We start from the raw sequence: 14,351 nt of genomic DNA, 5'->3' as shown, positions 1-14,351 counted from the left end.
GCAGCATCTGTTCTCCATGAAGAACAATAGATTGCATTAAGTATGTTTTTGCAGTATACTATGTTTTTGAATAAAGAAAAAACAAAACAAAACAAAACATTGAAACGCTAACTGTGAAACATAGACAAAAATGTATTGCAAGCCTTACATAGCTGTTATGTAATTACTCAGTCAGTCACGAATCTCCCCATAAACTCAGCTCTGCTACTTTTCTCAAGTCTACTAGCGTGGTTACTATAATCTTTTTTAAACTGAATATATGGAAGATAATTGCACTCCTCATTATGATGAGATTAAGACATATGATCATGTGAGCCAACTCTATAAGATTATGTGTTACAAATGTTTCTTCCGTTTAAATATCATGCAGAACAAATTATTATGGCAACTGGGTTATAATACTTTAGCAAGATGAAAAAAAGGGTCAATATTTGAATCTATATGTAAACGTACATCTCAAATCCAGTGCCTCCATTTTTTATGGCATTCCAATGGTTTCTTTCCAGTAAAAAAAAATCATAAAAGGGGCTAACTGGTTTGAAGTTATTTTGTTAGCTGTAATTCATGTTCCAAACTACCGAGAATGTTATATAGCTGTTGGGTTAAGGAGACACATAATACCCTTTTTATATCCATCTGTGCTTCCAGAATGTAGACAAATGTTTTAATTCTCTGCTGCAGTGTCAACGAGGCAATAAACTGCTGAAAGCTGTAACACCTACTTACTCCTCTTCCATCCTTTACCCTGCTTGGAGCTCAGACTGTCAATCAAGCAGGGTCAGGTATGGGAGGGGGAGCGATGTGGCTTTCCAGCTTGCAGCAGATTAGAAGCCTGGGAAAGCCTCTCTGACACTTCACAATGGAGAATAAAAGCATTCTTCTACATGCTGGAAGTAGAGCTGGATATATGAAAGGTACCATGTGTCTCCTTGTCCTAACAGCTATCTAACAGTGTCAGTAGTTTGAAATGTCCATCTGATAAATTGACTTAAAAAAAATAATAATCTCACCAATCCCTTATGCTCACCAGGTGCCCGCTAGTATTTTCTAATCCTCAATACAGAGAAAAATCCCTGCATATCCAATCACTGGTCAGTGACCCATGTCAACCAGTCTTTGTCAGCCATGTCTTTGTGTCAAGACTGAACCAGAAGTGAAGATCAGTGGGCACCTAGTGAGCATCAGAACTGTAGCAGCAGGGATTGGTAAGGTAAATAACATTTATTGATTTATTTTTAGTTAGTTCACACTGCTTATGATTCCGTCCGTAGTTCGTACACCTCCTTACATGTGCGGCTGAAACTAGGGGCGTGGGAAAAATCCACATGCGTATGAACCGCGAACATACGCCCGTAGTACAGTTATGCTTCCCTAGCTTGTTTCGAAGCGATCTGAAACAGGTCATTTACTTGGAAATCTTCGCCCAGCCCAATAAGACTCACAGAACCTTTTGGATCGAAAAATCAAGTTCAATTTGGCTGGAATAAGTACTCCGTACGGGACCGCATGGTAATCCACGGCCGTGAGTTTCAACATTTCTGTCCTCAAACAATGGTCTTGTTCATTTTTCACGGCGCCGTATACAATCCGGCCGTAAGCTCATACGTAGTGTGCATTGTGCGGCCATATATCGTATACTTTCAAGCGAACGCATCAACCTCAGTCACACTTTACACCCGCAGATATTTACACCCAATCCTACTTTTCTATGGGCTAAGATTCAATTTGCATGTCAAATCAGTTGATCAGCTTATAGTAAGATTGATGTCATGCTGGAATACATTTTTATGATCTTCTTTAGTGGACTATATGACTGTCATAAAAATGTCACAGGACAAGCTCTGATTGGAACCAAAATACGTCATGTTCTAAAAGCCATGCATTAAGCAAATTATATAAATCACTATTAAGAAAAAGATGTAGTGGAAAATGGCTAGAAACTAGTACATGTGAACTACATACCTAAAATATCCCATATACTGTAAGCAACAGCTTCTGCTACTTGGTGATTTTTGTATCTTTTAGGAGTATACAATGCAGACCATGCACTGCTATTATAGTATATATTCCACATTAACATCAGATTCTTACCTGATAAAAGCAATATAAGACACACTGCAAAAAAGTCAGGATATTCAGCTAAACCAGGGGAATTCATCCTGAAATATGTTCTAAAAAATACACCAATTTGCTTCCCTAGAAGTTCATCAAATGTGCCACTCCACGCCCGTGCCACACTGGAGGTACCTGCAAAGACACAGTAGTAAGGAAATCATTTAGAAGGATTATGACATCCTATTAATAACAAAATAACAAAATGCGCTTTGTCTTAGAATTAAAAGACTGTGACGGAAACCACTGTTGGTCACTGTTCTTAGGAAATCCCTTAGATGTCTAAAAATACCAATCCCTAAAATAGTTCTGAGAAGCCAGATGTCCTTGCTGTTAGGATGGGGTATTCCCATCACATGGGGCTATTCCCTATCCACACAATAGGGGATAACAAACTGGTGGGGGAACAAAATTTTACCACTTGTGCAGCCAGTGCTCCATTCATTGTTTTCTGGGATGACTAACATAGAGAATAATTGGAGCAATGGTCGTGCAACTGTAGCGTTTACAGTAGTGGTTGGCCCCCACTGGTCAGCTTGTTATTTTCTATCCTGTAGATTCAAATGTGACTTATCAGTTTTAGGCAATGGTCCCTTAATGGGAAAATGGTGGCCTTTTTTCTGGATGGCCGTCATTTTAGCACCAAATAAAGTCCATCTATTGATAATGAACATTATTTGCAGCCGTCACTATCAAAAGATGGCCATCATTTCAATTTTGTCTGAACATTAAGGTCCTTAACATAAAGAGATGTTTGTGCAAGTGATATGTTTATTTCACAGCTTATCCTCACAACAAGTATTTAGCTTTTATAGATTTCAAAAACAAATATTTCAAAATTGTCATCATCTATTTACAGCAAATTGGACAAATGTACACTATCCATTTATTGTATCAACACGATTCCCTTGTTTCTAAAAGATAATTGACTTAGTATGTATGGAGAAGATCCAAAGGAAACAATAACGCTATTGTTTTTAGTCAATTAGTATTGATCAAGGTGTTATTGTAAAGATTATTGTTATTAGTGGCATGATGTATTCAGAGACACATTTATTTTTTCTATCTATTCTTTCCCCAGAATTCTCGGATGGGTTGCTGGGGGATGTTTGACTGATTCATTTATCCTTATCCTTATTTTCACGCTCCCTGAAACTGAATACACCCTGCAACACCCTCAGCCTGATGTTCAGACCTCCATGGTAATATTCACACCTCTCTTTAAAATAAAATAACAGCCCATTTGACAATTCAGAGAAAAGTGCAGATAATCAACCATATAGTAAAATCGACATGTCTCAGATGCAATGGAGGGTTAGCAACAAAATAAAAACACCATTGTCATCAGAACACCCAATCACACTAATCACAAGTCTCATTTAAATGGGTATTCCCATCTCATAAGGTGAAAGCATATCACTAACATGATTGGTAGGGGTCAAACATGAGAATGGAAGGCCCTCAGTGCCATATTCAGTCCTACTCGGCCGTTATTTCAAAACAAGTGTTTCTTAAAAAAAAAAATATATATATATATATATATATCGACAATTATATAAATTATGGCCATGCACTGAATTTCAACAGTGTGTGAACAATTATTTTTTCAATAGTTTTATTTCCCCAATGATCCATTAGTATTAGTCTCAGTTTTGCTTCTACATGCAGAAATGTTTACTATAATGGGAACAAATGAAAAGAATGTTACTTATATAGGATCTTTTCTGTCACGTCTGATATATAAACTACCATTGTTCCTAGCAATGTAACTAAAATTTAAAGCAGGTCCGAGACATTTTACAAAAGGAGACAACAATAATTTGTACAACCATTCTCTGCCAATGACTATAATTCGCTGTAGATGTTGTTTACACAAAACTATAGAAATACGGTTCTGAATTTGGGCAAAACATATGGAAGCGTTCTATCTCTGTTTACTCTCGTATTGATTTTTCAGCTCAGCACTTTAGAAGTATCTCTCCTGCTGTTCAACGTCCCCAGATAGATCTAGCTTGGCTATTGTATCAGCTGCGAATACAGACGTGTAAAAACCTTAGAACTCCGAAAACCAAATAAGAACATTTCATATAGAGAAGCAGAAACTACATCCATTTCCTTTGCTTCATTACATTTAGGAATTTATGCTACAGGGAAATAGAGACAGATTAACTCCCCTGTGAACAAGGCCATGGCATTGATGCCAGAGACATTGCTCACTAGTTCTCCTTATAACAATGCATAGAGCAGATGGCAGAATTATATACTTCTTAGTATGTTACAACATGGGGTCTTACCTATGACATAAGATAGAATAAGATTCCAGCCTGTAATAAATGCCCAGAGTTCCCCAACTGTGACATATGTGTATAAGTAAGCTGATCCAGTTTTTGGCACCCGGGCTCCAAATTCAGCATAGCAGAGGCCAGCCATTACAGATGCTAATGCTGCGATAAGGAAGGAAATGACTATGCTTGGTCCAGAGTTTGATTTTGCCACTTCTCCAGCAAGAACATAAACTCCAGCTCCAAGAGTGCTTCCAACTCCCAGGGCGATGAGGTCCACAGTCGACAGGCAACGACATAGCTTGGAGTCTTCAAGGCTGTCTAATGTTACAATCTTCCTTCTAAGTAAACATCGAGCGACCGATAAAGCTGGTCCACAGGGAACCATGATGACTTCTTCTGTCTAAACATGGGAAAAATAAGAAATCTGTTAATGAATGATACAATGCCCAGATTTGTTATGACCATACTATGGGTGTTCACGTTATTACAACTATTGTACCATGAGTGTAGCCATAGTGAAGGCAGCCAGAGCAGCTGCTACAGGGCCTAAAAGACAATCCATGTGCCGGAAGAGAGTAAAAAACATAGTGGTAGATTTATTATTACTTTGTGTGTTCTCCATAGGGTATAATAACTAACCATCCCTTCATTGCTGCTCAAGCTTTATATTTACACCCCCTGTGCATGATCCATGCTCCCTCAGTCTTCTGATCATGAGAATATGAAATGTTACAATAGATATTTCTGTTGGTTTATTTTTGGACACAACTGAGCCATTGAAATGGTCTGTGGGGTTCCATTGATAAATGAAAATTAAGTGTGTACACAATATTATGTTTGTTTTATAGTTGGGAAAGGCTCTGCTTTTTAATATACTTACAGTACATCAAGTGTATCATAGAAAAAGACTTTTGACATGTCACACAAACAACATTAAACTACTAACACCTGAGTACTGGGAGATCCTGCTGCATCTTCACATGCATTTATAAAGTGATAGCTATCTATCTTTTTTGTTATTCTTTTATAATCAACAAACCACATCAGATAAAAAACTATCAAGCTAACAGAATAAAGGTGTCAGGAGCTGGCCGTCACGCCCGGCTCCCGGCACTGCCGGAGCATGCGGCCGGCCCGCTAGTAACTCCAAAGGCGTCCTTGGTAACCAGCCTGCCCGGGTACAGGGAACGCGCCGACAGCATCCCTGACGACCAGCCCAGCCAGTTACTAGGGGCGTGACAGCGTTTTCTTTCTTGCCGCAGCTTCACCGCTCCCATCCAATCGGCACAGGTGTCTGGAGCTGGAGTCTCAGCCCCAATCATTCCTGGGGCTGGGACTTCAGTCTCCATAAGTACATTTCCCCATGTGTCCTCCTTCCCCCCCGATTGAGCCTCCTTGTGATAGTGACTAATCCTCTTTGAATGCGCTGGTTTCCTGATTTTGCTTTTTCGCTTGTCGACTTTCCTTTTGACTTACGACTCTGTACCACAACGACCGTCTGTTACCGACCTTGCTATCTGACCCTGATTTCTTATGTTTGTTTGTCTTGTCAGCATTTTGTGTTTACACCTGTTTAGGCTAGGGGCTGTTGCCCAGTTATCCGCTGCCACTTAGGGCAGTTGCGGTAAGCAGGCAGGCACAGCGGGGTGGGTGTCAGTGCTAGGGCCATACCTATCTTGTGTGCTTTAGTCCCATGCCTGACAAAAGGTTGGTGGATGTAGGGCTGGACTATATGGGGGGGGGGGGGGGTACATGATGCACATCAGGGACACAGAAGGGTTTATACTTCTGATCCTGTTAAAAGCACCAGCCTAACAGGAGATCTGGTTTGCCTCAGTTTACCTCCTTAACTACAGGCTAATTTTAGTCAGCAGCCTGACAGGTGAACTTTTTCTATAAATGACAGCATGATACAAGTATATTGACATGCCCACTTGCCCTGATGGCTGTTCAGTGATCCTACCTTGCCAAGAAGAGCTGGAAGGCCCTCAAGTTGCAGGCTCTACTGTCAACTCCTATAGACTCCGTTGGGGTGGGCCAGTTGTATACATAGGGATGTGTCTTTTTTATGTTAACAATCTAAACTAGTTATTCTTATCACATGATTTCTGGTCAATATATTTTAGGAGTAATACAGAAAACCAACAAGTATCAAACATAAAAGTTATCTGAACCCAACATCACAATGTGTAAAATACTAGTAATATCTCTGGAAGCTTCAAGGCCAACCTAAAAACTGTGTTGAGTGAATTCTTAGAAATCCCTGAAGATTTGTCCCTACCATATTGGCCTAAATAAGTAGTCCTTTAGAGATCAATCACAATGTGCTACTTCAGCCAGCAGCTAACTGGGCACATTTTGCAAACAAGAGCAATTTCTAAGTGTTACAAAAGCTCTTTCACGTAATGTGTTTGCTTGTTCACTTATGGTGGGTGGAGGAAAAGAGCGACAGGTGATTGGATATTCACTGAAATGGTGTAAATAGCTGTGAATACAGGACCTATAAATCACGTCTGGGTAGAAGGAATCAGGAAAATATGAACACCAGAAAAATACAAACTGGATGTGTTTATACTTCTTAAAGTTAATAACATTTTATTCTTCCTACATATCTCTCTGCTGTATTTCCATGAAAGGGAAACTTCAGGTAAAACAGTTTTTCCGAGGTTGATTTTATGGATTCCAATTACTGTATAATGAAGGAACTGTATCACCAGGAATGAAGCTATGGGTTGCAAATTTAGCAGTCATAACTGGCCCCTGGTTTTTAATGGGAACTAAAGACCTCTCTGCTTCAAAATAAGATGTCAGTATTGTATAAATAGCACATGGTAGATAGAAAACCTATTACTCATTTTGTAATGGTGACCAGGAACTTTAAGTTATTCCTTTGTACATAACAGTGTATATTATAGTCTTTTGATGACATATACAATCCCTCCTGTTCTTAGTGTTTTCCTCACATTTGAACACTCACCTCCCAGACTGCTACAGTCATTGAAAAATTGGTGTAGCTGCATTTTACTGTTTCAGGACAAGAGTTAATGGACATACAGTATTTTCTTCCCACTTTGGGAGGTATTACATAGGACAATTAGGAAGATTGTTTCCTGTTTATGGAGCCTATCACATGGCTCGACTATCGTGTGGGCAGTTCCACAACCTCAGGGCGTCATTCTTGTGGCTCTTCACTTTCATCATTGTTGGCTACACATCCCCTATTACACAGGAAGATGTACGGCCAATGAACAATGGCTTCTTAACCAGCTTGAAAGATGCAATCAGTCAATAAATGAGCATTTGCTTCTTAGTTGGTGGTTGTTTCATAGCCCACCAATCGGGGACATAAATGCCTGGCAAGGTTTTGCTTACTTCCTCCTTCCCATCCTTTGTACAAGAGAAGGTCAGCATGGCCCTCTGGCAATTATACCTTTTCTTGTTTACTAATGTTGGTTCAGTTATGGAGATAAAAGCTTTGTATACACAGGTAAGGAAAGTAGGGCAAGCTTGAGCTGGGCCTCTGCATTGCAAGCGCAGTACCCCATTGAGACCTATGGTTTTTAAACAACTCTTGTTTTCTTTGATGGTCTTACATGTCTTTAATCTACATGTGTCTGCTGTGCATATACTAGTATATATCTATCAACTATACTATTGCAACTTACATGTATCATATCTTCTAATAGAAAAGTATTGGGCATGCTTTTTATTGAAAATGTCATCAATGCCATGTAATAAACTCTGATAAGTGTATTATTACATAATTATATTCTACTGCCATGACCAGGAGCTTCTATGGCAAAAACAGGAATTGTGGGTAATATGTTTCCAGAAAAGGAAAGGAATAGCCTATCCATCACACTTATGTCTTAAATGTTATTGTTCCATTTACAGTGCAGTTTAGCTAATAGTCGGATGCAACATATCTGTGCAACTACACACCTATTCTCATTGCACACAATAGGTAGAGTCTATGGCACTTTCATTCTTGGGGTTGTTAGAGGAGAAGTCCAGGCAGACCTCTTTTTTCCACTGCTGGGAAGGGGGAGGATAAAATAAATAACATACTCTCACGTTCCCGGCTCTAGCGCTGTTGGCCCCATACCGCTAATAAGATGCTTGGGTCCTGTCTCAGCCAGTGACCTTGGGACTGGACCGGTGTTATGTGGCCATCAGTGCTGGAGCTGGGGAGGAGAGATCATGTTATTTCGTTTATTGTCCCCGACAGTTGTGAAAAAAAGAGGTCTGCCTGTACTTCTCCTTTAATCAAATGTCAGAACCATTACTCAGAAAGAAATCACATATATATGGTATTTAACTTATTTTAGATTATGTAATACATTGGTTTAGAGAGTTTGATTTACGGTACCATACACATATAGTTTAGCTGATTCCTTTTTCCTCAGACATCGGTTGATCATTGGCATGACATAACTTGTGCTAATGGCATCAAACTTGGAAGGCTTACAGATCTATTACCTAAAAGAGTGCAGAACCAGATATTCCAGTTATTAAAGGGGAACTGTAGCCAACTCAAAAAAATAGCCATCATAAGGGGAACTATTAGCAGGTTAGACAAATCTAACTGCTGATATCTCACTATTGCGCAGGAGGTGCAAAGGATGAAGGCATGTCTCTTACATACATCCTTGGCGCTGTTCCCGTGCACTTATTTGTTTTTACTCCTTGGTCCGGTAAGACTATAAGGTGCACTGCCACGCCCCCTACAAACAATCCAGCTGGCCCACTCCGTTGATAATTATTTGAAGTTGCGGATGGGCACTATGGTGAGGGGGCAGTGCTCCTAACGGCACCCCAGTGCTCCAAACAGTCCTACTGGACCATGTAATGAACAGCTAACTGCACGGGAATGGCATTGGGGATAAAGGTAAAAAACATCCCTTCTTCCTCTGTGCAGGAATAAGAAATCTATAAACTACATTATGATATAATCAAGCTATATATTTACATACTAAGGAAAGGGTTACTATAAAAGCTATGAGTGTCACTTTAGTAGGTGATTTGGCATTTGAAGGCTTCTTACAGGTTTATCCAAATTAATTAAGTTCTGCACAGTATCAGGTTCCCTTTAAAATGGAAGTCCAGCCAGATACAGGTATCTTTCTATGTTGGGGCAAACCTGGATATGGACAGGGGGTGGCACTGATCACCAGAGCAGCTATCATACTTCAAATGTATTAGTTAGTCTAATCAATTTTAATGTCAAGCACATGAAAACCTGTCACAGGGCAATGGGTATCTGCCTGGTTTTTGCCTTCCTCTAGATCAACACAATAGGGTTATAGGTTGAACCTGATGGAGTCTTGTCTTTTTTTAACCTTAATAACTATGTAACTATGTGACTATATAAAACACCTTTTTATCTGGCAGGACAACAAGTGTCTCCATCATGGACACAGTTATTATTTAGTTCCAGTGTTCCATACGGCAATAACTTCTATTTATTTCTCAGTTACAGAAACACCCTCAATATAACTGTGTAATATTTGTTGTTGTCCCAACAGGCCTGCTCTGTCCAACAGAGAAAGATGTCCTTACTCCATTGTACCCTCCAGCACATCACATTTACTCCAGACCCTGCCACCTTTACAATATGTTCAAAACACCAGACGTGCCCAGGGAGAAAGAGACCGCTCTGTTCTCTCCGATTCCTAAAAGCGTTGCTGGAGCAATGTGGGTGACATGAGGACAAGTGAAAAAATAGGAAATCTGCCAAAATGAAACCTATAGCAGCTCCTGGACATCTCCCAAATGACAGACACATCTCAGAACCTCAGTGCAATATTTTATTTTTGTCCAATGCATTTAAATAAAAAAGTGTGTGTATATATATATATATATATATATATATATATATATATAATATGTGTGTATGCAATAATGTACAGTATCAATGACATTCAATGCAATATACTAGCTGATGCATAAGAACTGTTGCTCTCTAACTCTTGGCAAATACAATATAATATATTATAATATTCTCAGATTTTATTTATAAGGGAGTCTGAGGACAGTTTTTACTAAAGGTTGTGCTAACACAACATGCAATCCTTTTTACAGCATGGATTACAGACATAAAGCTCTTATAAAGGTGGTGCCAATGCTAAAGTGTAGTACAGTTGTACAAAGTTTATAAATCCCAGGTGTAAAGCCTCCAAGCCTGTTTAGACAGATGATCCCATATTCATCCACTATGGCGGGCGATTATACAATGCAGTTATCAATGAGAACTACTCAATATTAATTGCTTAACTCAAGGAGGAGGATGGCTGTGCCTGATAATATCAAATATTGAGTCCCATGGCCCTAACAGCATTCACCCACGAGTATTAAGGGAATTGAGTTTAGTAATTCATAGACAATTTTATCTCATCATCTTAGGGCCCTATTACACCAAAAGATGTCAGATTATCTGACAGATTTTTTCAGCCAAAGTCAGGAACAGACTATAAACAGAGAACAGGTTGTAAAGACAAGACTGAGATTTCTCCTCTTTTCAAATCCATTCCTGTCTTTGGCTAAATAAATCTGTAAGATAATCTGTCAGACATCTTTTGGTGTAATAGGGCCTTAAGTATGACATCTTCAAATATTCAACATTATCTTAAGAGATAACCAATTACCAGCATAGATACATGAATAACAAGTAGTTCTTAACCAGCATGCTTGTTTTCTATGAAAAGGTAGATGTTGGTTGGTCGTGTAGCCGATGTGATTATATTTAAAGTACATTCTGCTAGAGCTTTTGATACTGTACCATACAGGATCCTTGTACTGTACTGCAGGTATAGGGACTAGGGGACACTGTTATGCACCTAGGCTGCAGACATCATATTAATGCATTCATATTGAATAAAATAAGATATTAAAAATTGAGCTAAAGCCCCATGATCCCATTGTAATATTATTCCATCAAAAAACCCTTAAATGGAGGAAATATGAGCAAACGTGTGATGGAAGACAATTAAGGCATCAATATAGGAAAGGGTTCTTTACAGTGAGAGTAGTTAAACTAAAAAACACCCTACCACAAGACGTAGTAAAACCAAATACTATATTGGAATAGAAATGGTACATTGAGAGTTATCATAAACCTAGTAACTGATTATGTAAAATTGAAGAAAAAAAGTTAATTACTCCAATTTATTCTAGATGGGCAAGCAATGTCTGGCTATAGTCTACAATAACTACACAAATCAAATGGTTAATAGGCTTGGGCGATATTTAGACAGGCAGCTTTTTACTGTTTACATGCTGCACCATATCACTACTTCCATTGGCTACAGGACTAGGCAGGTCCAACCACACCATATAAAGATCCCATTCATACTAAACAGTGGAGTTGTCCTTAAAGTGCCAGTGTAAGGAGAACAAGATAAAGCTAGAAAACCACATATGTCACTGCTGTCACATGGCACCACGAGATCTGGAAAACTGTCACTCCAGTTAAAAATTCACCGGTGTTATCATGAAAGCGAAGCGGGCGAATGAAGAAAGTGACTTGAACAAACTAAACTTGACCCTCACCTCATTGACAGATGAGCAGAAAGTTTATCTGACAGATCACTGTGCTCTTTATTTCATCAATTAACTATTTCCCTATGATGACTGTGTTCTCTATCAACTCCTGTTGTGCATCCATTATCAACATTTCCATCAAGACATGATATGACACATCTTACTGTAAGGAAGTATTGCATGACAACCACAATCATGTGCAAAGACACTATGCTATATAGACCTAAAGACAGTGCTGGGATGTGTTTAAAAATACAAAGCCAAAAGCAGAAGAAAAAAAAACTGACATGGTGGCCATGGCATTCTACCTCCAAAAGATCCCAGTTGAGATGATATTTGCCTAGATGGTCCATGTTCTCCACATGTTTGCACTGGATTTAGCCAGGCAGATGGGTTTATCACCCACTAAAAAATTGATTAATGCAGTTAGATTGCAGCTCCATGTGGCAGATCTCCTTATGGACACATAACAAAGCCACATTATATGTGTAATATTATACAAATATAGGAACATTTTGGGGATGATGTATAATAACATGGCCAATGGAGATTTATTTTTCTATAGAGTAAAACTTTCAGTTTTGTGATATAAGCATAAGTATCCAGGAAGGGTTGCAGAATGGCTTATGCATATCTTGCACAATGATGGCCATGTCTTTAAAAAACAGGGAATTTGATAAATGTTCATCCTGCAAATATTGTTGGGGGCTGGGTTCACACTATGTATATTTGAGGCTGTATTTGTGAGGCTGTATAGCAACCAAAACCAGGAGTGGATTGAAAACACAGAAAGGCTATGTTCACATAATGTTGTAATTGAGTGGATGGCCGTCATTTAATGGCAAATTTTTGCTGTTATTTTAAAACAACGGCTGTTATATTGAAATAATGGCAGTTATTTACCGTTATATGGCGGCCATCCACTCAATTTCACCATTGTGTGAACAGATCCTTTCTGTGTTTTCAATCCACTCCTGGTTTTGGTTGCTATGAGGACCTGACATGAGGACCAAATACAGCCTGAAATATACGTAGTGTGAACCCAGCCTTAGGGTGCGTTCACACCTACAGGATCTGCAGCAGATCTGCAGCAGATTTGATGCGGTGTTCAGTTATTTAAATGAAATCTGCTGCAGAAAATCAGCTGCAGATCCTGTAGGTGTGAACGCACCATTAAAACAAGAATTCCATCGTTATTTATTTACTGACACTATGTCTATTCTATAGGTTTCCAAAATGTTTCTCTATGGTGTTGATAGCTACATTTAAGTAAGATAGATAGATAAATAATACATAGATGATAGAGAGAGAGAGACATGGGATAGACAGACAGATAGATAAATAGATAGATAGATAGATAGATAGGCAGATAGATAGATAGATAGATAGATAGATAGATAGATAGATAGATAGATAGATAGATGGATGGATGGATGGATGGATGGATAGATAGATACAGATACTTGTTACAGATGCACCACATTTTCTTGCATTAAGTGAAAAGAATTCTGATATTTATCCATCTCACACAGTGCCAGTCTGCAGCTGCTACAGCCTCAGAATTTAAATAAGACTTAAAAATACCAATACATTTGGTCAAATGTTTTCATTTTCTTCCCATTACATTTGGCAAAAAAATTAAGCCAAACTGTCAAATAAACAAAATTTTATATTCTATAAAAACAGATGTATGTTATGTTGTATGTATTCAATGCTATAATTTAGTACGGTGATACTCACCAAAAGGCTATGATGATTGTCTCCAATTCAGCCTTCTGCTGGTTTAAAAATAAACTTAAAGGTTTGCAGAGAACAGAAGAGAGCTTTTTAAATTGTGTCCTGTGGTTGTATCCAGTCTAGTGAGATCCTCAGCTCAGCACAGAATAAGCCATGTGGAGTAGGACAGCTCTCTTTCAAACAGTGACTAAAGAAAAAAAAAAGTCAGAGCACTAGCACACTCCAATGGGAGCCTCCCAGGCAGTGAAGTGCTGACCAATACTACACTGCAGTGAGAGATATTTAGGATATTCTAACTATGAAACATCAAGTAGATGATGATTTTGAATTATTGTTAGATATGATTAGAATCTAAAAATTCACCTATAATGGATAACAACACCATGATTCTCTATCTAGTCATCAACATTTAGTTAAAGTATGGTTGGGAAATAGAATATATTGCTACACAAGGAACACTGATTATCCCATGTGATCCCATTATCACATTTTTTTTCTTTCTAATTTCTGTCTATTTCATTCCTGTAAATGAAAAATCCAAAAATTAGAATGAAAAAATGCAATAAGTTACAGAAAGACTCATTAGAACTTAATGTAATTGAGGGCATCCCGCCAGAGTTCTAATGTGTCTTGCAGTAACATATTGCATTTTTTTGTTCTAATTTTTGTATTTTTTAT

The 14,351-nt window shown here is 38.5% G+C and overlaps 1 protein-coding gene across 2 annotated transcripts in view; it reads right to left on the bottom strand.

The window, feature by feature from the left end:
• Nucleotides 1–14,351, bottom strand: part of SLC7A2 (solute carrier family 7 member 2) — a 73,505-nt gene that overhangs the window by 30,243 nt on the left and 28,911 nt on the right. Inside the window, exons 1-3 of one of the 2 annotated variants that reach the window (XM_069977690.1) lie at nt 13,677–13,840; nt 4,407–4,797; nt 2,092–2,247 (exon numbers count right to left, since the gene is read on the bottom strand). In XM_069977690.1, the coding sequence (XP_069833791.1) occupies nt 2,092–2,247; nt 4,407–4,782 (532 nt within the window). In that variant the 5' untranslated portion in view covers nt 4,783–4,797; nt 13,677–13,840. Of the gene's footprint in view, nt 1–2,091; nt 2,248–4,406; nt 4,798–13,676; nt 13,841–14,351 lie in introns of those variants that run through there. The other variant, XM_069977689.1, reaches the window with a different exon arrangement.

This window comes from Dendropsophus ebraccatus, chromosome 7, assembly GCF_027789765.1.
Source record: "Dendropsophus ebraccatus isolate aDenEbr1 chromosome 7, aDenEbr1.pat, whole genome shotgun sequence".
Classification (NCBI taxonomy): domain Eukaryota; kingdom Metazoa; phylum Chordata; class Amphibia; order Anura; family Hylidae; genus Dendropsophus; species Dendropsophus ebraccatus.
The sequence above is the reverse complement of the archived record's forward strand: the minus strand, read 5'-3'. Positions and strand labels throughout refer to the sequence as shown.